The sequence below is a fragment of the Harmonia axyridis genome, chromosome X (genome assembly GCF_914767665.1).
Source record: "Harmonia axyridis chromosome X, icHarAxyr1.1, whole genome shotgun sequence".
Lineage (NCBI taxonomy): Eukaryota > Metazoa > Arthropoda > Insecta > Coleoptera > Coccinellidae > Harmonia > Harmonia axyridis.
Window position 1 is genome coordinate 2,817,973 of NC_059508.1, and position 26,652 is coordinate 2,844,624.

A 26,652-nucleotide genomic window follows, 5' to 3' on the forward strand; every position below is an offset into this window, starting at 1 on the left:
AAGTTTAACGTGGATCATATCATAGCAACCCACATCTTACTGAATCACAATATTCCTATGGACTCCTTTCACAAAAAACTAATAATTGACTGGTATATCTTTTTGATTTCAAAGAATATGATAATAGTTTGATTAAAAACTCGTTTTATATTCCCGTTGCAGAGAGAACAGCCCTGTTCATCAAAGAACAAGTAACCTTTGGGATAAAGGACGCTCCTCCAAAAGCCAATCTGATATCACTTCAGAGTAATTACGAAATGTTCCTGTGATATGCATTAGTTCCAAGATTTTGGACGATGAATTTCACATTGTTATATCCGACACCCTTACAAATTACTGTTGAGCCCTTCAAGAAACCTTCAACTTATATGACGTTGATTCATGTTTCACTATAGTGAGTTTGTTTGTAACCCATCTCGGAATATTATTAGGAAATAGTTACTCGGCCATCTAGCGGATATGATTGGTCAAATATCATTATTATTATGATAATTGAAAATAAAATTGAAAATATATGTTTTTCAATCCAAATCGGTAACGGTATGTTTTTCGACAAATCTACGGATAAAAAATTGCGTTGAAAAATTAAAGATGTCCCTTCAAAAGTCTGCTTTATATATCTGAAAACAGTATTTAATCTCTATGATCTGTTATGAGTATCATGAAAACCATAAAAATTACTGAAAACAACATTTTAGATTTTTTCGGATATCTTGAACAGAAACCAAAATGTAGCGAGATAATTGAATTAGTAATTTTTCAGAAACGCCCTATAACTCCAGAACGAATCAAGATAACAGGCCAATTGAAAAGTCCCCGGTCTACCATATTAAAACACATTTCTTTGGCAAAATTCGATTTAATTATTCAACATAGTTGCCTTCGAGGGCGAAATATTGCATACGATTGCAACGATTTTGCACGCTTCAATTCATGTTAGGCTACTGGAATTTTCAAAGACACGGTAATTTATCAATTCGTCGTATGCGATTGGTAGGGATGCGGATGCGCTTATCAAAAGAAAGAAACAGAGATAATTTTCTTGAATATTTTCATCAATTATCGAGACTTCAGGAAATATACGTACTTTGTTTTAGATTTTAGCCATTACTAGTTTAATTTGAGATTTAGAATTCAATTTATTGGCGAGAATTTTGTCGGGAATCTCGGTGTTGACATGAATATTTGTATTCAACAAATAATAATCTCACCAGGACGAATTGATCAAATTTGAAACAGTAGTTTTTATTTTTAGAGTCATCCATCTTATAGAAACGTATTTCAGGTTTGGTAGAATTCTTTTTGTGTCTAATAATTTCAGCAAAACTTTTCTTCAGGTTTATTTCATGATGAATGTAATAATTTCTTTATAATTTCTTGGTTAGAAATCAGAGAAGGAGTTGTAAATTCAGGTTGACATATTCTAATATCGTTGTTCATTTTTCCAAAGCACCTCTCGTGGAATTGGAACAACAGAAACCTCTCTTGGGATTGAAAAATATCAAGGTGTACTTCCTTAAGAAATATATGTGGGAATAGTTCGTACGTTAAACCACTTTAGTTCCTGAAACTGAGAGAATACCTGCGTAATACCTGGCGTTATTAGAACTTCGCTGAATGACAATTGGAGTACTCTAGCTTCCTGATAAGATCTGGTGTTCAGAAGGCTGAAAATAATCTACAGAAGAGGTTCCATCCTAATAGCACAGTAATTAATCAAAAACCGATTTAAGTTAATTTTTTATTTCAATATTATTTGTTCAGAGAAGGATCGATCTTTGTATATTTTAATTTCATTAAATTTGTAAAACAACCAAGACCACCCTCAGAAATCAGGCTTTAGAGAATCATTGGCAATTGTAACGTTACAAGATTCAATTTGGAAAAGTTGAGAGAGTATTTTCGGTGAAATAAGAATCCTGTATTTCTGAAAAAATTCCGTGGACTGCGGCCTTGGATTGTGCACAAAGGTATGTTTTATTGGTAGGGATATATCATGAGGATGATTTATACGTATATCGCATCAAATTTGCATAATTCTCCAAAAAAAAACAAAATATCTCATCATCGATCCGATATAGCCGCAGAAGTCCTTTTTTCAAGATGCTGTATTGTTTCAAATCGCAAGAGGCAAGTTCAAACACTGTTCTACTCACTGAAGTATGATACATATCGGTAAAATACCAGCTTCTTTTCGTTCGATATAGGTAACAGCGATCGTGTATCAATGTGGAATTAGTCGGGATCGCCATAAAGAATAGCCAATCCTCAACGATTCCACTTATGTTTACCTACGATCTGTCCATGTTATGTTTGATTTGGCCGTTGCAAGCACCCTTCTTAATCCAGGATGGTATATTCATTCTGTTTGTTTTTCCTCGACCTCAGCTGCCACTGCTCTCGCAAGTATTGTAGCACGGGCTGTATACTACACATTCCTATTGGAATTCTGAATGGAAAGAGATTAATCTGCTTGAACTGGATTCTATAATAATTTCATATAAATGAAAGGATAAACGATGATTAAGCTTCGTATTTATTTTTTATGTTTGGGTCGTTCCGGAAATGTTGGATAGTAGAAAGGGAAATTAACTACATAATTTATGATCAATGCTTTGGGATATTCAGTTTTCATATGTATACTTTTTTATCTCGGGTATTCATAATTGAAAAATATTTCGTATTCGTTTAATCTCTTATTGTTATCTTTTTGTCCCATTATATGTTGGATTGGGAATGACGAATGGAATATCTCCTGTGACATATTCCGTAATAATTTTGGGTACTGTTTCAGTATACGTAAAATTTTTCACAGGTATAAGGTATTCATTATTTTCAAATTATCAATTCTTGTTATGTTTGAACAGAAATTTATCTGAAATCACAAACAGTAAGAAAATGGAGGAAATGTGTCAATCAGAAATAAGATATACCCATTCTCATATGAAATTCAATGCAAATAGGATTTATACTTCCAGGAAATGTTTTGGATGGCAGATAGATGGATGTTGTTTCATGCAAGTCCTGTCTACTTCCAAAATATAAAATATTAACGAACGTACTCAAGAGTTATTTTTTGGATGCAATTTGCCATCATAACTGCAATGAGTAGTTATTCTCTAGCGATTTTCGAGTAATTTATTGATTTACTTCTTCTTTTGTGTAAAACATAGCTTCAATTGAACATTCACCACTTCTATACTCGGAATCCAAGAAAGCTGAAATTTCGGATATGAATTACCAATTTTCCGTGAATCATTTGAGTGTAATAAAATACGTCCCTAATCATACAGGGTTGATCGAAGTCACAGGCTTCAACAACACATACTAAAATTATGAAAGTACATTTTTTAAATGGAATGACCTGCATATCATAATATGTATTGAAAGAAAATGACAATATAGCATGTTCCTATACCTAAATGGTAAGGTTTCCTAATTTAGAGCTTAAAAGTTTTCACCCCAATGGCAATATTAAGATACATCCGTTTTATATAGGGTGTTTCCTAATTGAATCTCAATATTTATGAGGGTGATTTTTGGGCCCATTTTAAAATAAAAACTTCATATGAACATTTCTAACTTAGGACATATGTTCACATGAAGTTTTTTTCTTGAAATGGACCCAAAAATCATCCCCATAAATATTGACATTCAATTCCCTGTATATCCATGAAATGTCATAGAAATTGTGAATAATGTGAATTTGATTATCGGCATCGCTTGTAAAACATTGGTTTATTCCTGAATTATGTCATAAGTTACCCATTATGAGTTTATTTGATTCTTTGCTGAATATATTTCTGGCTCGAATATAATAGTCTTTGGTACATGTGCAACTGACAATGAATCTGCTTCTTGCTTGAAATTTTGCCAATCATTCTTTTCTATTCCAAACTAACAAGTAAAATACTCAATACACCAATTCTGTCTGTCGAATCATTCAAATCGCTTCAAATTCATGCGAATATTATCCATAATCTCAATGATCATTTGCAATACATAAAATAACACTCAATGATATCTTTATCTAAGTAAATCTAGTATTTTCCACCATTTCTGACGAGTATATTGAGTGGAGTATCTACGCAATTGCAGTTATCATTTACAGATTTGACATTAGTAACTGAAAGAGCATATGAAAAATAGATTGAAGGAGCAAAGAAAAACCTGTATTACACGATAGGTTATACCTATCACGTACATTTTTGAAATCAGAAGAAATATTATTTTCGAAAATGAAATTGGAATAATGGGTTCCTATTAAAAAACGAACATAACACCTCATAATAATTCAAAATCTGAAAAATTTCACATCAATCGAGCTTTTGTTTCATAGCGAAAACATCAAAAATGTGGATGTTATGATGGTTGAATGAAAATGAGAATTTTGCAATATTCCACCATATCTCAAAAATGAAATTAAATATCGTCATGAGGTTTTCAATTTCTTTCGATTCTCGAAAAAAGAACTCGAAAGTGCAGCGTCCAATTTCCTCTAACTGCTGCAGTTCCGGAGATCGCATCATAAGACAACGTATTCGAGCCACCCTGTACACACGCACTCACACATAAGGAAAACGTCCTTTTTTTTCATCGTATCCTGTAGTGTGTATAATATTTCATTGATTGCGCTGGCGTTGGCTTGAGGGAGAACCTCCAATACGGCCGCCTAGAGAGCGCTGGTTACCGCCTTCCTTCTCTTCGTTATTCAAACTGTTCTGCAGCTTATTTATCCGGTGGCTGTGTTCTGAACGCGACCCGATCTGATCAGCACTCGAACGCACACTATGTTGTCTTTTGACGCGCGTCCTGACCACGTGACTGCTCTCTTCAAACCCAATTCGCGCTCGTAAGCCGCGTGTGTTTGTTTTTGCTTGACCATCAACGGTGTTGGGTTCATTTTGGTATGCTGAGATCTCAGCAACTTTCTTCGACTTGCTGAGCTAGAAAGACTGTTGCGTTGGCTTCAACACCGGTCGTGCTGGGTTACAGCCTTGTCGGCGTGTACCCTTGTGCGGTACTGAAACCAGAGACTGAATCTAGTGCTGTAGGACCAATTCGTGCTAGGGTGGCGACTCAGAGGCCTCAGCCTTACCAAGTGCCGATTCCGGCCATACAGACGGCTACAAACACGGCAGCGACGACGACTAGAGTAGGGGCACCAAAGGTGGTGGTCACATCTTGCCAGTGCAACAACATTAATCCCCAACTGGCACCAGCACCAGATCTCCAAGTGGCTCAAAACACCACGCCAATGTTGTTCGTACCTTTCTCCATCTCCAGCTTTGTGCCACCTATAAATGGTGGCACACTTCACGCCAACAACTGCAGCCCTTCTAAGGTAAATACCCATCACCAACACTCTTTAAACCTTCACTCTACCCTTCTTTTATGTTGTCCTCGTGATGGATGATTTATAGGTTATGCGGAAGCAGTTGAATTAGGGCACCACGTGATGGTGATGCAGTTTTGTTTCTATAGTAACCATGTCGATGCAAATGTCACTATCGACATGACTATCAATTTTGGAAAAGTGGATTAGAGAAGTTTTGAGTGTCGAAAGACATGTCATTTCGAGGCAACGTTGTAATTGTTGCAGCTATGCTAGAGATGACGTGAAGCGTCGGGTAAACATTCGGTGCATCTTAATTGGCGGCGACATAAGCGACAGGCCTATTTGGGGTGGGGACGTGAAGGAAAAATTGAGGTCAACCTCAAATTCCGACGAATTGGATTAATACTGATGCAGCTTGTCAGTGCAGATTGTTGTACCGGAGTTGCGTTGGGAAGTGATTGGACAGCAAAATGACAAGACAAGCTGCATTACTGCATGTTGCGGAAAAAATAAATGGTCCGCTTCATGTCAAACTAGTTAATCAGATTGCGTGTCTACATGTGTTCTTTTTGAACATCACAGATAGTCGGGTTTTTTTTATACTTCTTTTTCAACTATGTGTTCTAGGTTATTCGTGTCATGATTCGCTTGACATCTTCGAGTGATTTCGATTTTTAACCATTTTTTTGTTCTTTACAACATACAGATACATTGCTTAAATATTTGATGAATTATCATGAATTTTGTTGGAATACTTTTTTTTTTATTTTTTATTCTTTACAAATTTGTAGGTACCTTTTAGTAATTTAATTTTCACTGGATGAACATAGTCTGACCAAAAAGTTCGAAGTAAAAGCCTTATTGCCGATTCTTCATTCACTGTTAATCAAATTTTTCTGTGGAACAACCATAATGGAAAAAAAAATAATCATTATATATGATAACTCTAGTTTTATTGTCGAATCGTTTCATCAAATGAATTTTGCATGAATAATAATAACTTTTTTGAAAAAAATTTATCTAGTTTTTTGGGTTTTCAAAAAGCTGTCTATTTAGTTGGCATCTAAGACTAAATTAAATAAAACTCATTGGACTCATTTGAGAAACCATCGAGTCAATATTGATTTACGTTCTCAGTGCTAGATAATAAAAACACTATTACTTTCTCCGTGAGTATGCAAATAGACATGAATTAAATTTTTCTCGATCACTGTTTATAAAGAATGATGCATCGATCTGTCGAATTCTTGATTGAGCAAATAATTTTATAATTAATCAGTGTCAAATGGTACATGAATTTTCATTGAACGGAATATTAATCAGAAGGAACCAGAATTCAATAAATCTAAAAGCATGAATGCAAATTGTGTTTGCTCTGTGGAGAATCAACTCATTATATAAAAACAATTGAAAGTCGATTCTCCTGATGAGATCTAGACGACTCTTTCGACTTTCGAGTGTCGAAGATTGCACTTTCTTATCCCTCAAAAGTTCCTGGTATTTTAGGAAACCAATTATTAACTGCTCAAATTTGTGTTATGTTAATTAAAAATTGTATTCAAATCTAGGTAAACTCAGAACACCTGATCTGAATATTTTGATTACTCTTGGAATTATCTGAGGCTTTGTGTTCCAAGAAGGTATTCTGAAAAGCTGTGTCCCATCCTAAAAACAACTTGCTACTGCAAAATTATGTATCAACATCCATGTTACTCTCCAAGTTACATTGCATCAAACACATATCTATTTCAATGGGTCACTTGACATACCCATAACTTGGAACATGGAACAATTCATTACAGATCGGACAATGGTCTCGTTCCATAATGCTTCATGATTAGTCTGAAATCTATTAATATTATGACATTCACTACAGCATTCCTAGTCCTTGTATTGTCTTCATATAATAGGCATTAGTTTTTCATTTCCAGCTTTCAAAATTTGTTGTACCATCATCGTCGCAAATTCTTTTTAAGTGATTGTTCCATAAAATTACTTGAGTCTTGGGCCTAACTAGCAAAAACACATTTTTTCTTGAAAATTTGACTTTTTTCGCCAACATAGTCACCTTCAAGGGTAACACATGTAGTACAACGCTCTTCTAACTTTTCAATACATTTTCTGTAGAAAGGTTCGTATTTGATTTTCAAATAGGCTTCAACCTCGGTAATCACTTCTCTTACACTTTTGTATGTTTTGTATATAATAATTATTTATAACTGTTAATTTTTACTTATCGTTTCATTAGTATTGATTCATTTGTTAATTTATTTATTTGTTTATGTTTTTTATATCTATATTTCTATACGTTTATTTTGATATTTTTATAATTCTTTCTTCAATTGGTATTCTAAATTTTTTTTTATATATTCTTATCTACTAACTCCCCTCGTTACGCCTATGATCGCCAGTGTGACTTTTTTAGTAGTTATCTCTCATTTCTACTAAAGTTTAAGAAGGCAGAAATTTGTTGATAGATTTTGGTAGTTTTATAAATCTAATATTTTGAGTAACAGCTCTAGCGACGGAGAGAAGAAAGTACAGAGACGGTTGAGAATTGGGTTGCTCAGACTGTTCCCATGTTATTCATTATTCATTGAGGTTCTGGGTGATTCTAGAATAATGTACGGAAACATAATAAAATCGTCGGCTGAGAATAACTACAAAGGGTGATGGAATCTATGGAGGGCACCTCGTCAAAAACATATGGTGTAAATTTCAGTTTGAAATATACCTTCAACTGGTAATCTACAATTACGTGAAAAAGAAACGTAACCGGAATTTCATTGACTTATTAAAGTGGCAGAATGTTTCAGATTTATGGATTTTCAATTCTTCAATATCTTCGCATTACCAATCAATTCAATTATTATTATTTAGATTCATATAATTTTTTTAAAATTTTTTATTTGATTATTTTATCGTTTCAGGCTAATTAATTATTCTATTGCAACAGTTTTTGCTCTCAAATTGTCGGAGAAACCGCGGGTTTTGCTAGTTTAACGCTAAACTAGCAAAACCCAAAACCACAATCATGGACCTAATCAAACAATGCTTGAAGGTTTCTCAATATTGAGCAGCCATATGTTGTTCGAAAGATGAAATAACCTTCCACCTTCAACATCCTTTGGTATTTATTATTCATTACTTTTCACCTTATCGAAAAATTTATGAAAGTTTATACAAAATCTCCATGAAAATTTCAATATATTTTTTATAATGAAAAACTTTTATCATGAATGAATCCTTCTAATTTTATGAGTTAATCTAAGAAGCTCGTAGACCTTCCTCCTTTATAATTATACACTAGAGGAATAAATTAGAGGATCATAATTAAATTCGAAATTTTCAGCGGTTTTTCAAATGGCTGTATTTTCGATAACAATAGTCGTATCTCAATTTGAAAAGAAACTTTTTGAAGCTTGAAGTTTATAGTTTAGATACCAAATCAAATTCGAAATTTGGTTCATATACCCAAGATAATTTCGGAATTGATCTACCCGCTCTTCAGAAATTGCATATCTCAACTTTCCATCTATAGAACTTTCACAACGCTAAAAAAAAGCCAGTTCATTCTCAAAACTAATTTGCAAAATTTAAAAATTATTTTTGACTCCCTAACATGGTTAGAAGGCGAGATCCTTTAATTTTTTTGAAAATTCGATCGAATGAAACAAAAAACTGCTCCATGGATTGAATTGAAATTCTCTGGGATTTTTGTGGTGATATTGAACTGTAAAACGCATACTTAACATTGGTGGTTTTTTCGATATTTTCAATTCAGCGCTTGATTATCCAAAATGCCTCTGATAGCCCTTTTTTTTATCAACTTCTCAAATAAACGTAGAGAACGGAATTTTTTTTCCGAAAATCCAAGAGCTACTTCTTGTAGAGAATTCATTCAAGATTTCAAAACATCCCTTAAATTTTCTGTGTAATTGATTCGTGAGATATCGATAGTTAAAGACGAAAAGGTCCTTTTCAATTCAAAGTTCGATATTTGAATTTGAGCGAGAGAAGCTCGTATCAAAATTCTGAAAGAAGGATATTGAAGCTAAATGAACAAGTTATCTCATCCATATAATGGTTAAGAAAAAAAATTACAAGTCTGTTTGTCAAAAATAAAAACTGAAAAAATTTCACAGAAATTTTAGATAATGTATTCATTAGGATTGAGCAGTACACGTTGCTTGAAAAATTTCCATCGTGAGATATCTAAACTATAAACTTCAAGCTTCAAAAAGTTTTTTTTTTCAAATTGAGGTACGACCATTGTTATCGAAAATACAGTCATTTGAAAATCCGCTAAAGATTTCGAATTTTATTTTGATCCTTTAATTTATTTCACTAATATATTCAATCTAATGGTTTATAATTGTTAGTAGATCAGAGAGCCCGTTCTATGAGGTGAGTAAACAAATGTGTATAGAGTCGGCAATGTTTTTCAATAATGTGTGGAATAACTCAGATGGAACGCAACAAGAATCTTCGAATAGGATCGAAGCAAGCTTTCGGGGGTGAATCTTTCAGGATTTAATAGCAGGATCGGCCACATCCGCCTATCCGCATCATAAACCTCTCCATTTTAATAAGAACACGCGATTCCGCACGCTTGTATAGCCTTAAGGATGAAAAATCCAGCATAGGGTAATGCAGTTTTGGTGTTAAAATTGGATATACGTACTGTTTTGTTTTTTCGTGTTAGTTCATACAGGCGCGCTGATACATAGAGGCTTTAAAAAGTGATGCGACTGTGCCTGAAATAATCCATCCTGCCCACATGGTTCATCGAATTTTCCAAGCCAGAGCATCTTTCGGATTATGTAAGGCATCATAATATGTTTTATATGTGCTGAAAAGATATAAGGGTATCAAACTTTCGCATGAGCATAGACCCAGTATTTTTCACTTTCACACTGATTTTCTCGAATATCAGAAAGAGTGTACTTTAAAACGGCATTTTTATGACATCTGTAAACACTGAACATGAGAAGAAAACGGCATTATTTTTATTGCTGCTTTGAAGCAAGACTGCCTTGGTGGTGGGATATATCAGGTCTTTTGTTAAAACCAATTTAATTTTGAAACGAATTGAATTTATATTTTATGAACATGTAACTTTTATTAAAGAGAACTATTCCTTAACGATGAACGATATTATATTGAAGTAGCCATCACACTTCATTACAATTATTCTCAATCGTTTATGTCCTCACTGAAATATTAATTTTTGTTTATATTTAGTTGAATTATTCATGGTTCTGGTGATGAGAATAAACCGAAATTTTCACAAAGTTATTGATTTTTTTTGTCTATACGAGGGTTACTATTTATGTATTGAGAAAACAAAAATTTAACAAACGATTTTCATGCGAAATATTTTTACTGTTTTTTAGAATAATCGTCTTTAAGATTTATACAATTTTGCATGCGATTGAACCATCGAAATAGGGGCTGTAAGGCGAATGACCCAGTCATTTGATTTTTTGTGTGTCCAAATGCTATTTGGTTGCATTTGGGTTGTCTGAGCTCGCATTTTCATGATGCAAGATGATTCGTCGTTTTGGATTTGTTTCTCTCAATTTACCGAAAACTTCAGACCAACAAATGGTTTCATACCACTCTGAAAAAACGGTCGGATTTTCAAGAGCCACAATGGCCACTGGACCAGTTTTCGCGAAGAAAGACGCAACCATTCGCTTCTTAACGCTTCGAGAACGAACAAATTTTGTTGGATTTGCTTCACATTGAAACACCCAAACTGACGACTGGCCTTTTCTTTCTGGCTCGTATGCATAAATCCACAACTCGTCACCAATGACATTGTTGTGTACCGCTTTGGATGCACCACAGTTATATTTCGAAATCATTTTACGGCACCAATCGACACTAGCAATTTTTGAGCACCATTCAACAAATGTGGACTTGCACAGAACTACCGAACACAAAAGTTCGTGCAAAATCTTATGTATGCTAGTCATACTTATATAGGGTGTTTTTTCGAAGTATATAACTTTGAGTTGGCATTACTGTTTAAGATGTCGACGGATTTAACATCTGTCAAGTGATTTATTCTCAGTTTGGTTTGGCAATTCATCATGAATAGACTCACGCCTGAACAACGCTTGCAAATAGTGCAATTTTATTTCGAAAATAATGGTTTTCTGCGGAATACGTATCGCGCACTACGTCCATTTTATTTTGTTTAGCGATGAAGCGCGCTTCTGGTTGAATGGCTACGTCAACAAACAAAACTGCCGCATTTGGAGTGAAGCTAATCCTCAAGTGTATGTCGAAACACCGTTACATCCAGAAAAACTGACTGTCTGGTGCTCTTTATGGGCTGGTGGAATCATTGGTCCGTACTTCTTCAAAAACGATGAGGGCCAGAACGTTACAGTCAATGGTGATCGGTATAGAGCCATGATTACTAACTTTTTCATTCCTGAATTGAACAACCATGATGTTCAGGAGCTGTGGTTCCAACAAGACGGCGCAACATGTCGCACAGCTCGTGCCACAATCGATTTATTGAAAGACATGTTTGGTGACCGCCTAATTTCACGTTTTGGACCTGTGAATTGGCCTCCAAGATCTTGTGATTTAACACCGCTAGACTACTTTCTGTGGGGCTATGTAGAGTCATTGGTCTATGCGGATAAGCCACAAACCCTTGACCATTTGGAAGACAACATTCGCCGTGTTATTGCCGATATACGGTCACAAATGTTGGAAAAAGTCATCGAAATTTGGACTACATCCGAGCCAGCCGTGGCGGTCATATGCCAGAAATCATATTTAAAATGTAATGCCACAAGATTATCTCGCGGATAAATGAAATTCATGTCAATCAAATAATCCATCGTTGTTTAATTGCAATTTGAAGTTCTTTAGCTCTAAAAAAAACACCCTATATAATAGCCCTCGTATACACCTAGAGTTTTAATTCCGTCAGTTATTTATGATCCGCTTCTGATATCTTATTATTTCGATATCGAGATTTCTCGAGATGCGCTCAGTGAACATCGAATTCGGGACACCCTGCGCTACAGTTAATCCAAAGAAAAAAATGACAAAAGAAAATTTCCTCGGGAATTCAGGGTGATTTCCCCACATCGAAACAAAAGCGTAGCATATTTTTCCCTATTTTTTCTCAATCAAAAGATGGATGAAGGGAAACTAATGATGCGGTCGGACAGAAACTGAGAAAATTCTGCCGTTGCACGAAATCAATTAGAAAACGAGGTGGAAATGGACAACCGCGCATTTCCCTAATGTGGGTTTTCTTCCTTTGGCCAGATCTAGACGATTAGTGGCGTGGCAATATTGCGATGAAAGAAAAACACTAACCAGGAACAAGAAAACATTACGGTCAAGCTGAAGGGAAAGATGATTAGATTGAAGCTACGAGAACGCCAAGGGACTACTAGTTTCCGGTAACAAAAACAAAATGCCGAAATTAACCCATTATTCGTGGATTAGACATGTACCCTTGTTGGTTTTAAACGGCCGAAGACGACCTTACGCTTCTGCTATAATTTCAGTCATTTCTCAGACATGAATTCAGAATTAGAAAACATTTGATTTTCAACGATTTTTCACGCTAATTGTTTACTAGATGAAGTAATATACACTGTCCGTGAGGTTAAAACAAATTAATTTTTAGCTGAACAGACCATTTCAAGGAATTATCCTGATAATCTAATATTCAGGGTGAAATACTTTCGAGTAATGACGTCACCGTCAATTTTTTTGAATAGAACACCCCAATTTTGTCTCAATTTTCCGATTACTCTAGCTGAGCTGATTCCAAAAATGTATCACATGTTGATTCCAATTGGTACAGGGTGGACAAAAGTACAATAGTTTTTAGTGTGCTCATAAAGTAACGCCTAATATTCTTCATTTGTTAAATTAACACTATTATCAAAAATAACGGGTGTTTTTTTTCGAGGTATATAACTTTAAATTGGCATTACTGTTCGAGATGGCGACCGATTTAACAGCTCAGTTCTCAGTTTGGTTTGGCAATTCATTATGAATAGACTCACGCCTGAACAACGCTTGCAAATAGTGCAATTTTATTTCGAAAATAATGGTTCTGTGCGGAATACATATCGCGCACTACGTCCATTTTATTTTGTTTAGCGATGAAGCGCACTTCTGGTTGAATGGCTACGTCAACAAACAAAACTGCCGCATTTGTAGTGAAGCTAATCCTCAAGTGTATGTCGAAACACCGTTACATCCAGAAAAACCGACTGGTGCGCTTTATGGGCTGGTGGAATCATTGGTCCATACTTCTTCAAAAACGATGATGGCCAGAACGTTACAGTCAATGGTGATCGGTATATAGTGTTATGGAATGGTATTATCAACTTATAAAATCAATGAGAATACATTACCAGACTCTATCCTTCGGAAACTAAAGCAAATTCATCAAATAGATAATGAATTTTAATTTGATATGATCCAATAATTTTAAAGAAAAGTAGAGTAACTTTATTCATTTATTCCATTCATTTGCACATTATAAAAGTAGCATAAATCCAATATTTCTCAAGTACTATATCAATATTCATTCAAAACATCTCAGGATCTGAAACAAAATGAAAATATTAATAAAATTCAAGTTCAATTTGATAAAATCAACAAAAGATATTCATGTAATAATGTTAAAAGAGTCAAAAGACTGAATATTCAATTTTCATTCAAAATGATAAAAAATAATCATTTAATTTATATTTCATATGTTAATTTTCATGAAATAGCTTGGGATCTAGTGAATTACATCTAGATGCAATCTCAAAAATGTAATACTAGCCAAAATTCCTAATAAAATTGTAAATAATGGATAGGGATAGGATATCGAATGATAAATCAGGGATTCCAAAGTAATTAATGTCTCAAACATACAAAAATGTATATATTTCATTAGATTATAGTATAATTTAAAAATATGTAGTAGATTTTAGGAGTTATAGATAGAAATATTTGAATATTAGGCCAAAGAAAGTGAATATTAGAAAAATTTCCAAATTGTATATAGAATATTTGAAAATTTTGTAACTTCGAATCGACCGAATGCAACATATGTGGTACCAAAAGATGCGGAAAAAAATGAAGAAATTAACTAGATCAAGATTGAAGAAGGAAAACTTACCTCAAAAGAGAAAATTGCGAAAGCATCATATTTGGAAAATTTTTTGACATCCAAGGCAATCTTGATTTCAAGAAAAAATTGAAAATCTATATAAAGCCCAGCCGAATGACAGCTAATCAGTCAGTAAAAAACCATTGTTGAGAGCACATCACCTGACTCAAGAAATTTACCCGAAATAATTGATAAACGAAAGAATTTATTTACGAAAATTTGCAAGATATTAAAATTGTTAAATACGTACCTGAAAATCATTGTGAGAAGAAGTGGAATATTATTTAATCAATTTCAAGAAGAAATTACCCTGGATTCAAGCAAGTTGAAGCAATATCAAATGGAAAATGGATTCAAAACAATGCAACTGAATTAATACGAATTAAGGTTATAATCCATTCGAGGTTAGGAGCATAGAAGACGATACCATACCATAACATAGAACACTGATGAGGTCGATGAAGATTTGAATACGTAAATATAAGATTAGATTAATATAAATTTAGTTATTAGATAAGAATTTCTTTATAGTTAGTGAATTTTGAAAATATTAATTAAATTAAAAAAAATATATAATTGAATTTGAATGAACCCTCCTGAGATATATAGAGTCGGCGCAAAATCATAAAAAATATAGTATCAAATTTAGTTATTGGATCGAATCAATTTAAATCAAATCAACAACATAATCTCAACAACTTGAATATATATACGATCCATAACAATAGCCATGATTACTAACTTTTTCATTCCTGAATTGAACAACCATGATGTCCAGGAGCTGTGGTTCCAACAAGACGGCGCAACGTGTCACACAGCTCGTGCCACAATCGATTTATTGAAAGACACGTTTGGTGACCGCCTAATTTCACGTTCTGGAGCTGTGAATTGGCCTCCAAGATCTTGTTATTTAACACCGCTAGACTACTTTCTGTGAGGCTATGTAAAGTCATTGGTCTATGCGGATAAGCCACAATCCATTGACCATTTGGAAGACAACATTCGCCGTGTTATTGCCGATATACGACCACAAATGTTGGAAAAAGTCATCGAAAATTGGACGTCCAGATTGGACTGCATCCGAGCCAGCCGTGGCAGTCATATGCCAGAAATCATATTTAAAATGTAATGCCACAAGATTAATTTGAGGATAAATAAAATTCATGTCAAGCGAATAATCCATCGTTGTTTTATTGCAATTTAAAGTTCTGTAGCTCTAAAAAAAACACCCTTTATTTATTGTCTAGCGGCAATTGGTTTGAATGTTACACCCTGTAGTTTGTTATATTTTTAGATTAATAAAGATGAGCTGTTTCCAAACATGTTTGGTACTTGTGGTCTGGCAGACAGAATATGAAAGAAATTATTTCTTATCGATTCAAAAAAAAACATAGTCGTCTAGTTTTTTGTGAAATGTCATTATTTGTTTATTGCCGCTAGACAACAAGTATTTTTGATAATATTGTTAATTTAACTTTAAAGAATGTTACGCGTTACTTTATGAGCACACACAAAACTATTTTATTTTTGTCCACCCTATACCAATTGGAATCAACATGTAATACATTTTTGGAATAAGCTCAGCTAGAGTAATCGGAAAATTGAGACGAAATGGGGATGTTCCATTGAAGAAAAAACGGTGACGTCATTACTCGAAAGTAATTAACCCTGTGTATCAGATTATTATTTCAAAATACGGTAAATTAAAATCAAAAATCGACGTGTTTCAGGATTATTTCTTAAAATGGTCTGTTTAGTTGAAAATGAATTTGTTCCATACTTTACGGACAGTGTATATATTCCACTGTCGAAGACAGACTCTCAAAACAATTCTTCGACTAATGAAAAAATGTATAGTATTGTATATTCCATTTATTTTAGCAATACCGGATCGAGGAAAAAATGTCGTAGACAGACTTTCGAAATAATCCTTCAACTACAGACAAAACAATTTTCGAGATTAATTTCCGTACGTTCATTGTATTCTCAAAGATTTATTATGATTCATTCAAATTCTTAAGAAATCAATTTCATATAAACGCTGAGTATAGCAGATGAAAATCAAATCGAAAACAACCAAACCAATTTATATTACACTTTATATATGACTGAATTACAATGATATAATGGACACAAAGTGAATTGAATCTCGGAATAAATGAAAAGAAATTATATATAAGGTGTCTCATAAAAAAGTCAAAAATCTAAATGTCTTTGAAACGCATGACATTTTTGAGAAACCGATAACGGGATGCTTTTCCACAAATCTGCGGCTGAAAAAACTGCGTTGAAAAATATAGGGTGTCCAATTTAAAAAACGCCATCTCCCCTCTATATCTCTAAAACGGTAATTAATTTCTAAGATGTGATATGAGTATGACACATACCATTAAAATTACTGAAAGAAACGTTTTAGAATTTTTAGAATATCTCCAGAACCAAGATAAAGCGAAGTATTTGAAACAGTAATCTTCCACAAACGTTCTGTAACTCGAGAACGAATCAAGTTATCTATGATCTTTTTCATTCCTGAATTGAACAACCATGATGTCCAGGAGCTGTGGTTCCAGCAAGATGACGGAACATGTCACACAGCTCGTGCCACAATCGATTTATTGGAAGACACGTTTGGTGACCGCCTAATTTCACGTTTTGGACCTGTGAATTGGCCTCCAAGATCTTGTGATTCAACACCGCTAGACTACTTTCTGTGGGGCTATGTAAAGTTATTGGTCTATGCGGATAAGCCACAAACCCTTGACCATTTGGAAGACAACATTCGCTGTGTTATTGCCGATATACGGCCACAAATGTTGGAAAAAGTCATCGAAAATTGGACGTCCAGATTGGACTACATCCAAGCCAGCCATGGCGGTCATATGCCAGAAATCATATTTAAATTGTAATGCCATAAGATTATCTTGCGGATAAATAAAATTCATGTCAATCGAATAATCCATCGTTGTTTTATTGCAATTAAAAGTTCTATAGCTCTAAAAAAACACCCTTTACCTTTCCGTTTGAAAAAATCAAGTTGACCTTGAAATCCTTGAACTCAAGGTTAAGGTCAAAACACAATATGTTCAATTAGTTTCGCCCTTGATACCTTGCATCTTTTAGTTGAAATTTTTTCTGAATTACATAATTTTTGGCATAATTGACTGTCTCAAGTTAAATGCTTCACCCGGTATGTGAAAAATATTATACATTAATTAATTGAAATTAATTTTGTATCAAATGTAATTCAAACGAATTTCATATCAGAAGAATTGTGCAAATAATAACTTTCGATATTCGCTTTTTGGAACCTCAGAACCCCCAAGTGAAAGTAATATCTACGCCCTTGCTGGACGGCATTAAGGAAAAGCACTAATGGTAGGATCCACCGAGCGGAAATGCTCGAAAATCATAAAATACTTCTGGAAGCCCAATGTTCGAAAATCCCCTAGGAAGGTCGATGATTTTCCACCAATACATGACAAACTTCATGAAATACAGTTTAGCCAAGTGAAACGTGACATCTAAGGCCAGCAAAGAAAACTGGCCAACTAAATGGTACATTAACCGTATTTTCGATAGATTCAAGATGTGAAAGCTGTGTTGACCGCACAAAACATCAATTTTATGACCCGGAATCTCATCACGATTTCGGATGTGACTTTCCGATAGCACAAGGGGAATAAAGTCAGCCAGAATGGAAAACCGAAATGCTCCAACTCGAAATATTAATTTCTAATGCGAGTTGGGGCTTATCTTCCTGATTGAATCATTTTGTAGAAATCCATTAAATGTCCAACTTTTACCCAAATTTCAATTTACCCAATTTTGAGCATGATGTCCTTCCGAATTTCTTTCACAGGGAAACCTCGTTTAGTGAAAATCGCAGCTGGAATTTTTATCTCATTAACTGAGGTTTCTCTGTGAACCAACTATGTCATTCAGTTAGGTTTCTATGAGAAAATGCTCACTTTCCAACGTGAGGTACGACACCATTCTATTCTATTCTATATGGTAAAATCATATAAAGAAAAATCCCTACAAATTTCACACTATGGTTTATTATATTCTTTGTTCGCTTGAAATATGGAAAAACGCAAGGAAAATATAATTCACATGAATATCTAGCGGCAGGATTCGAATAAGGGGCATTCGTTTCGTATCCTAGATCCTTGCGGTGCATATTAATACAGAGTGATTCACCGCGATGGACAATTAGACGCTTATGGAAAAATAATCATGATTTTGTGCTGAAAATTTGCATGTTAGGGTTTGAGATAATGATCTTTCTCTCTAAAATATTTTCTGAACTTCTGAACGATTCGCGGGTTGATGAGATTCTCATGAAAAAATGGTGGCGACGTGGACTCGAAAAATTTTTTTTTCGAAAACACCTTTTTCATTTTCGATTCTACAAATACCTAGTTTTATAAAACTGTTTGCAGTTCCGATCGAAAATGTACAGGATGGTTACCAGAAGATCATGAAGTTGGACAACTCAAATTCACCAAAACTCGAGATCTTCAAATTAGAACCTATTATTTTTATAATTTCAGTCCATTCTATGTAGTGAGGGTTACTTTAGCAAACCCTATATCTAGCATGAAATGTCAAATTTAGTCATGGAAACATCGAATTTCAGTTTCTTTCTGTTTTTTCCAAGAGTCACAGACTACTCCTCACAGTTAGAAATTGCGGTTTTTCCTCGATAACTCTTGAAGTATTAAATTTAGGTATAGGGTTTGCTGGAGTAACCCCCACTCTTTTTGTCCGTAGAATCGACTGAAATAATAAAAAATATGGGTTTTAATTTGAAAATCTTGAGTTTTGATATATTTGAATTGTTCATGATCTTCTGATAAACACCTTGTACATTTTTGGTCCAAATCGCAAACAGTCATATAATACTACGTATTTGTAGAATCAAAAATGAAAAAATTTTTTTTTTGAAGGAAACTTTTTCTGCAGAAATTAAAAAAAAAAGCCACAATATTTTTCATAAGAATTCCATTAACTCATGAACCGATGAATTTTCACCCAAGGTATGGCATATTGCTGAAGTTGTCATCAAAAAAGCTATCTAATGAGGTAATAATATACTGGTTGTGCCTTTTGAAACAAGGAAGTAGTAGTCTGCTTCCGGTAGAACTGGAAGTAGTGATCTCAAAATATTTGAGGTAGAAGGATCATTATCTCAATCCCTAGCATGCAAATTTTGAGTACAATATTGTGATCAGTTTTCCATAAACTCCTAATAGGCCATCGCGGTGAATCACCTTGTATATTATTCTATTCAGTATCATCCCAGTAATTTTCTGATTTTTATTTTTGAATTTGGTCAAGTAGTCTTTTATATTTCGTGAAGGTATATGTATGCACTATGAAGACTGTTCCTAAATTGGAGTTACAAACGAATATGACAGATTTCTCGGATTTTCGAGATACAGGAAGTTAAAGTTTAATTTTTTTAGATTTTGTTCCTCATAGCACTTTCCATTCACAAGATATCCAACTCAAATTTGGCATAGATATTCGAATTCAAATATTTCATCTTGTGATATGCTTATTTCGAAAGCAAATCTAAAGGGCCACTTCTTTCATCCAGATTTTTTTTTGGTGGATTACATCATCGTGATGTTCAGTCATCAGGGTAGCCAATTACCGAAATAAAAGGCAGCCCTCATAGAGCAACCGATTTTCATATAAAGCTGAAGAGCTAGTTTTCGAGGGAAGCTCTGGACGGCCAACGAATGGATTGTTCATTTAATTTTTGGATTCTACACCTTTGAGATTTTATTAATTCGGAATTTCTAAATGATCCCTTCATTTGATTGATAGACATCCATCTATGACAAACAAGCGTCATATGAAAATGAAATGGATTATATAGAAGAGATGAAAAACATTGGAATGTTCTCGCTAATTTTCAATGCGAATTTTAGGAGAATATAAATATCCAGTTCAACCAGGTTATGACATAAAGTCACTGCTTACCTCAAATGGCAGTCATGCAACACACACTTTTTAGCTTATTTCCCTTCCAAAATCGAATGTGTGTTCACAAATGGCCTAATCCTGAAATACAACAATGAAAGTTATGTTGAGAGGAAACAAATATATACTTGAGTGCTTCCCATCATAACCGGATTGCTCTTCATTTCGCGTTACAAAATCTTGTTTATTCAGTGCAATTACATCATTCGTCTGCTCTACCGATTCTGAAAGACCATGCTATAAGACCTTCCAGTCATATATCTCGAAGTACAAACATTGTTTCTTGTCTCCGGGTTTTTGTTGGTCTAAAGCGCATCCCCAAAGTTCTGTTAAGGCCGATCTCAAAGGGACAAACACGATGTTTTTGTTCTCGCGCACAAAGAACCCTAAGCTAGTCCAAAGTCCAAGTATTGTGACCAAACCGACCATTTCTAATCTAATAACTAATTTGGAACTATGGCTTATTCATACTGAAGCCATAATTAGGTTCCCTCGTATTTCCACTGAGCTTTCCAGAAAATGCAAATGTCAGAGATTAGAAATCTAGCTTAATCAGTTTCGGAAATAGAAGAGAAGTTTCCTGTAACTTTTGATAAATAAGGGGGCGCCTTCACAATGAAAATGTCAGGACAAGACATAAAGATAAAGGAACATTATTCAACGTGGTTTTTGTTTCTAACTCATCATGGTTGTGGAACTTGATTTATAAACGAACTTCGCCGAATTCAGATTGAAGATTCGCCAATTATGTTATTAAAGCCTCTGATCATCTTATTAAACAAGGCAAATTATGTTTGGTCTGTTTGATCTACGCTATTCAATGTATTCTTTGTGTTATTTACTGAAACGATTATTGTTCCTAATTCTGAGAAGTTTGTTAGCATCCCCTATGTTCGTTTCACTTCTTCCTCGCCATCCTACACGAACAACTTTAAATTGCAATAAAACAACGATGGATTATTCGATTGACATGAAGTTTATTTATCCGCAAGATAATCTTGTGGCATTACATTTTAAATATGATTTCTGGCATATGACCGCCACGGCCGGCTCGGATGTAGTCCAATCTGGACGTCCAATTTTCGATGACTTTTTCCAACATTTGTAGCCGTATATCGTCAATAACACGGCGAATGTTGTCTTCCAAATGGTTAAGGGTTTGTGGCTTATCCACATAGACCAATGACTTTTCATAGCCCCACAGAAAGTAGTCTAGCGGTGTTGAATCACAATATCTTGGAGGCCAATTCACAGGTCCAAAACGTGAAATTAGGAGGTCACCAAACGTGTCTTTCAATATATCTATTGTGGCACGAGTTGTGTGACATGTTGCGCCGTCTTGTTGGAACCACAGCTCCTTTTTTGAAGAAGTACGGACCGATGATTCCACCAGCCCATAAAGCGCACCAAACAATTAGTTTTTTTGGATGTAACGGTGTTTCGACATACACTTCATCGCTAAACTAAATAAAATGGACGTAGTACGCGATACTTATTCCGCACAGAACCATTATTTTCGAAATGAAATTGCACTATTTACGAGCGTTGTTCGGGCGTGAGTCTACTCATGATGAATTGCCAAAGCAAACTGAGAAGAAATCACTTGACAGCTGTTAAATCGGTCGCCATCTTGAAGAGTAATGCCAACTTAAAGATATATACCTCGAAAAAACACCCTATATAATCAGTTTTCTACAATTAATTTCCGAATTTCGAAAAAAATGGCGGAAGCAAAGTTGTACGACTAGGTACTTGGGTTAGGTCAAGTAAATTTGGTTGATGTTTTTTTTGTTTTTCTCTTGGGCTCGCCAATTCTAGATGAATTAGAATCCAGTATTTTTTGTACGGTATATTTTCTTGTCATTTAGCCTATCATCGTAGGTACCCTCACGAATTTGCAATCACAAATAAAAAATAATATTATGATATTTTTTCAACTACGTCTCCGCATCTTTAGGTTTTCTATGCGGAATAATATCGAAATCTTCCTGATCATTTCACAGAGAAAACTCGATGTTTAAGGAATTATTCAAGACTCCCCTTCATGTGTAGGGGATGCAATTTACTCCCGCTCAAATGCACAGGGAGAACAGTCCGAAATGAACAATATGTTGCCAAAGAAAACAAGACATATCCATCATACTTGACATCCTGAATCAATTAACGTTTTTTCCAACAGTCGACTGATTCCAACTCCCTTTCCGAAATATGAAATTATTCTTGATTGCCTCTTCTATTTCTTCGCAATTATTAGAACTTCTGCCCACTTGGTGTATTTGAACGTTTGACGCTGTACTCAGCTTGTCACTCTGAACATTAAAAGCAGCACTTTCAAGATATCCTATTCGTGGTGCTTCAAAGCAGAATGATCGTTTAGAGATTTTCTGAATAGAGCGGACTAATCTCGTTTGAAGGCGATGTCTGAGAACTAGAACAGAAAAATTCCTCCTACACCTTCGTGGAAATGAATGAACTTCTTGGAAATAAACGAGAAAGATTTATTTTGGAGGCCGATTCTCTAATAATCTCCATCAATCCCTGAAATATTTTTTTAAGCTGGACCATCTGCTGGTTTCCTTTTTCGGTACAGATTATTCAGTATTAAGAAAAAATGGATGCAAGTTATCCTGAAAAATGCGTATAATGAGTTTAAGGAATATTTCCAGAAAGCTGTCAAATATTGAGAAATGGAATTTATGTCGGAAATACCCTTTTTACTGCTGCAGGATCATGAACAGCTTTGTCTTCATCATTTTATTCTCTTCCGTTCCTCAAAATTGAAAATGTTCAGTTCCTAGCTTATAAATCCATAGATCCTGAGATACTGTACAAATAAAACCATGAAATTAAGAAAAAATCAACATTCAACATTATTCGTTAACATAACCACCTTCAAGTGACATCGATGTACTTCAAAGGCCCTCCAAGTTGTCAATACTCTTTCTGTTGAAAGATTCGTCTTTGATCTCGAAATTGGCTTCAAGGGTGGTAATCACTTCTTATTGAGAGCAACATTTCTTTCTTTGGAGCACCTTTTAACAGTTGTTGGCGATGGAATGGAAGAAAAAAATTATTAAAAATGAGACAGAAGGCTCAGATAAGATATTTTTAAATTTAGGAACAATATGAGTTAACAGAAAATTCATTCGAATCTACGAAGGTTACTATTTATGTATTGAGAATACAAAAAATAAACAAACGATTTTGATGCAAAATATTTTGACTGCTTTGAGATCTATACATTTCTGCATGCGATTGAACCATCATTCGAAATATTTTTTCCAGTCAGAAGATGATAATTCTAAAACATGCGTTTTGTAGACCTCAACAGCATCTTCGTGGGATGAGAATCGTAGCCACGAAGTTGATTTTTAATTTCTGAGAAGAGCAAGAAGTCATTCGGTGCGAAGTCGGGGATGTAAGGTGGATGACCCATAAATTTGATTTGTTGAGTGTCCAAATACTCATTCGTTGCATTTGATGTGTGTGAGCTCGCATTGTCATGATGCAAGATGATTTATCATTTTGGGTTTGTTTCTCTCAATTTACAGAAAACTCCAGAAGAACAAACGGTTTCATACCACTCTGAATTAACGGTATTTTGATTTTCAAGAGCCACAATTGCCACAGGACCAGTTTTCGTGGAGAAAGATTTGCTTCTTGACGCTTCGAGAACGAACAACTTTTGTTGGCTTTGCTTCACATTGAAACACCTAAACTGCCGACTGGCCTTTTTTTCTGGCTCGTATGCATACATTCACAACTCGTCACCTGTGACGATGTTGTATACCGCTTTGGATGCACCACAGTTGTATTTCGAAATCATTTTACGCGACCAATCGACACTAGCAATTTTTTGAGCATCATTTAACAAATGTGGAGTCTAACTTGCACAGAGCTACCGAACACACAAATGTTCATGCAAAATCTTAAGTATGGTAGTCATACTAATGCTTTAACATCTCTCGATTTCCTGATATGTCACATGACGATCTTCTCCAATCAGTTTTCGCACAGTTTCAATATTTTCCCGCACAACGACTGATTTTGGAAGACCTTTTTCAAATTCATCCGAGAGAGAACTACGTCCACGTTTGAATTCACTGTACCACCCAGTACAGTGGCTTTAAATTGTGCATCATCGCCAGAAGTTGAATTTAGTTGATAGATGCATTTTTCTTAATCCACGTCGAAAGTCATAATTTTCATAGCTCGAAAATTTTCACGAGTTAAATCCATATTTTGACAGACATGAAATTTTCAATTTACTGTAAACAACAAAAATTGTGCTCGTACGTCGAAACGTTATGAGTACTTATAACACAAAAACTATCAAATTTTACGATGTCATTATCAGATTTCTCCTGACAATATCAGTGTTGCCAATTCTCAATACATAAATAGTAGCCTTCGTATAACTCTTTCATCTGAAGAGTAAATGAAATTTCTTTGATCTCAAGAAACATGAAAGTTTTATTGGAAAATTCGGAATTGATTTCCCTTCATCCAATTTGTTTAGTGAAATATTCATGACAGCCCTAGAAAGGAAAATATTTTCCCCTGCGAATATCAGCTTGACCGATTATGTAATGTACTGGAAGCGATATGTGGACGATATTTTCTGTATATGGACTGGCTCGACTTCAGAATTGAATTCTTTTTTAAATTTGATGAATTCCTTCTATAGCTCCATTCAGTTCACTTTAGAAATGAAGGACAACAATAAGTGTTTGAATTTCTTAGACATTCAGGTGGAAATAATAAATGAACATCTCGAATTTGATATATATATATAGAAAACCCACTTTATCTGATATTTTGATCCCTAACAGCAGTTCACACCCTTATAAGATCAAGATGTCTGCATTTCACACCTTAGTACATAGACTGATTTCAATTCCATTATCTGAAATTAACTTTGAAAAAGAAGTTCAAACACTGAAAGTATTAGCCATGAACAATGGATACCCTCCTAAAATAATTGACAAATTGAACGTTTAGACCTCTTGGCATTTTTAGAAATATCCTCAGCGCAAAAACAAAATCTCCCAATTGTAAATGATCAATTAGATTTCCGTCTGTCTCCACTTTCAACATCTGTCACCTAGTCATCTATATGTACTTGTATATATTATTTTATTCAGTTTTGAAAATGAGATGAAACCCGAAACATGCATGTCAACAAGATCTTATATATTTTATTAATAAACTGTGAAACGTATACTTGGTCAAGTGTTTTTATTTTATTAATATTCATTGGAAAAGATGTTTTACTGTCCATATACAGTATTGGCAACGATACTTCTGGATATTGTAGATAAACATGCTAGGGATAGATATGAAATCTCATTAGTTAAACAGAGGTAGTATGATGTGGTCATAGAACAATTCCCTTTCCAACATGGCTTTGATTGAACAGGGTACAAGTATAGGAGTGTTCAAAATAATTAACTCTCCTACGAAATAATAATGCCTATACCAGACAGTGATTTGAAGTGGTAGAGGATACAGTTTCTTCTTGTTTCTACTTAGATTTTCACAGTTTGTGGAAGGGAAAAAGGAAAACTTTGTCACCCATATATATTTTTTTATTAATGTATGTATTTCTTTCCAACATATTGTCATTACATTCGTTTGGCGGTATTCCCAAACGGGAAAAGCGTATGACCTAACGGCAGTGCTTTTCCTAGTTTCTTATTCGATATTTCGATTCACACTGCCCAAAACCCAATGGTGTATTATTGAAAATAATCAACTGAAAAGCATTCGTCTCAAATCCATTAATTATATTTAGTTGTCAAGTTACTAATTGTTTTGTAGCTCGTATAGATGTCATTCAGTATATGACTGATTGTGATGGAATGTTGATATGGAAGTCCTAAAAATCCTCAAAGTTGTTTTATTTTTCGAGAGAATTCCTTTCATCATCTCTGAGAATGCCAGTGGCGGGTCTAGCTAGACCATGGGAAGTAGGGAAGCTTTACCACATTCTTTCGATTTTGAGGTCTGGTCATATTCAAGAACAGAAATAATTATTTCTACTTGATTTACTTCATTTGTTGAGCTCACAGATTCAGAATGAACCCGAAAATATAGTATATATTAATCTATAATTATTTTGTTTATTTTCATAGTTTGTAGATTTTGGGAATTGATGTCATTTTGAGAA

The 26,652-nt window shown here is 34.5% G+C and overlaps 1 protein-coding gene across 3 annotated transcripts in view; it reads left to right on the forward strand.

The window, feature by feature from the left end:
• Positions 1-4,768: 4,768 nt before the first annotated feature.
• The window catches only part of LOC123686716 (nucleolysin TIA-1), a 446,243-nt gene continuing 424,359 nt past the window's right edge, over positions 4,769-26,652 (forward strand). The window contains exon 1 of one of the 3 annotated variants that reach the window (XM_045626957.1): positions 4,769-5,344. In XM_045626957.1, coding sequence (XP_045482913.1) covers positions 5,258-5,344 — 87 coding nt within the window. In that variant the 5' untranslated portion in view covers positions 4,769-5,257. The remainder of the gene's footprint in view (positions 5,345-26,652) is intronic. The other 2 variants (XM_045626958.1, XM_045626959.1) reach the window with 2 other exon arrangements.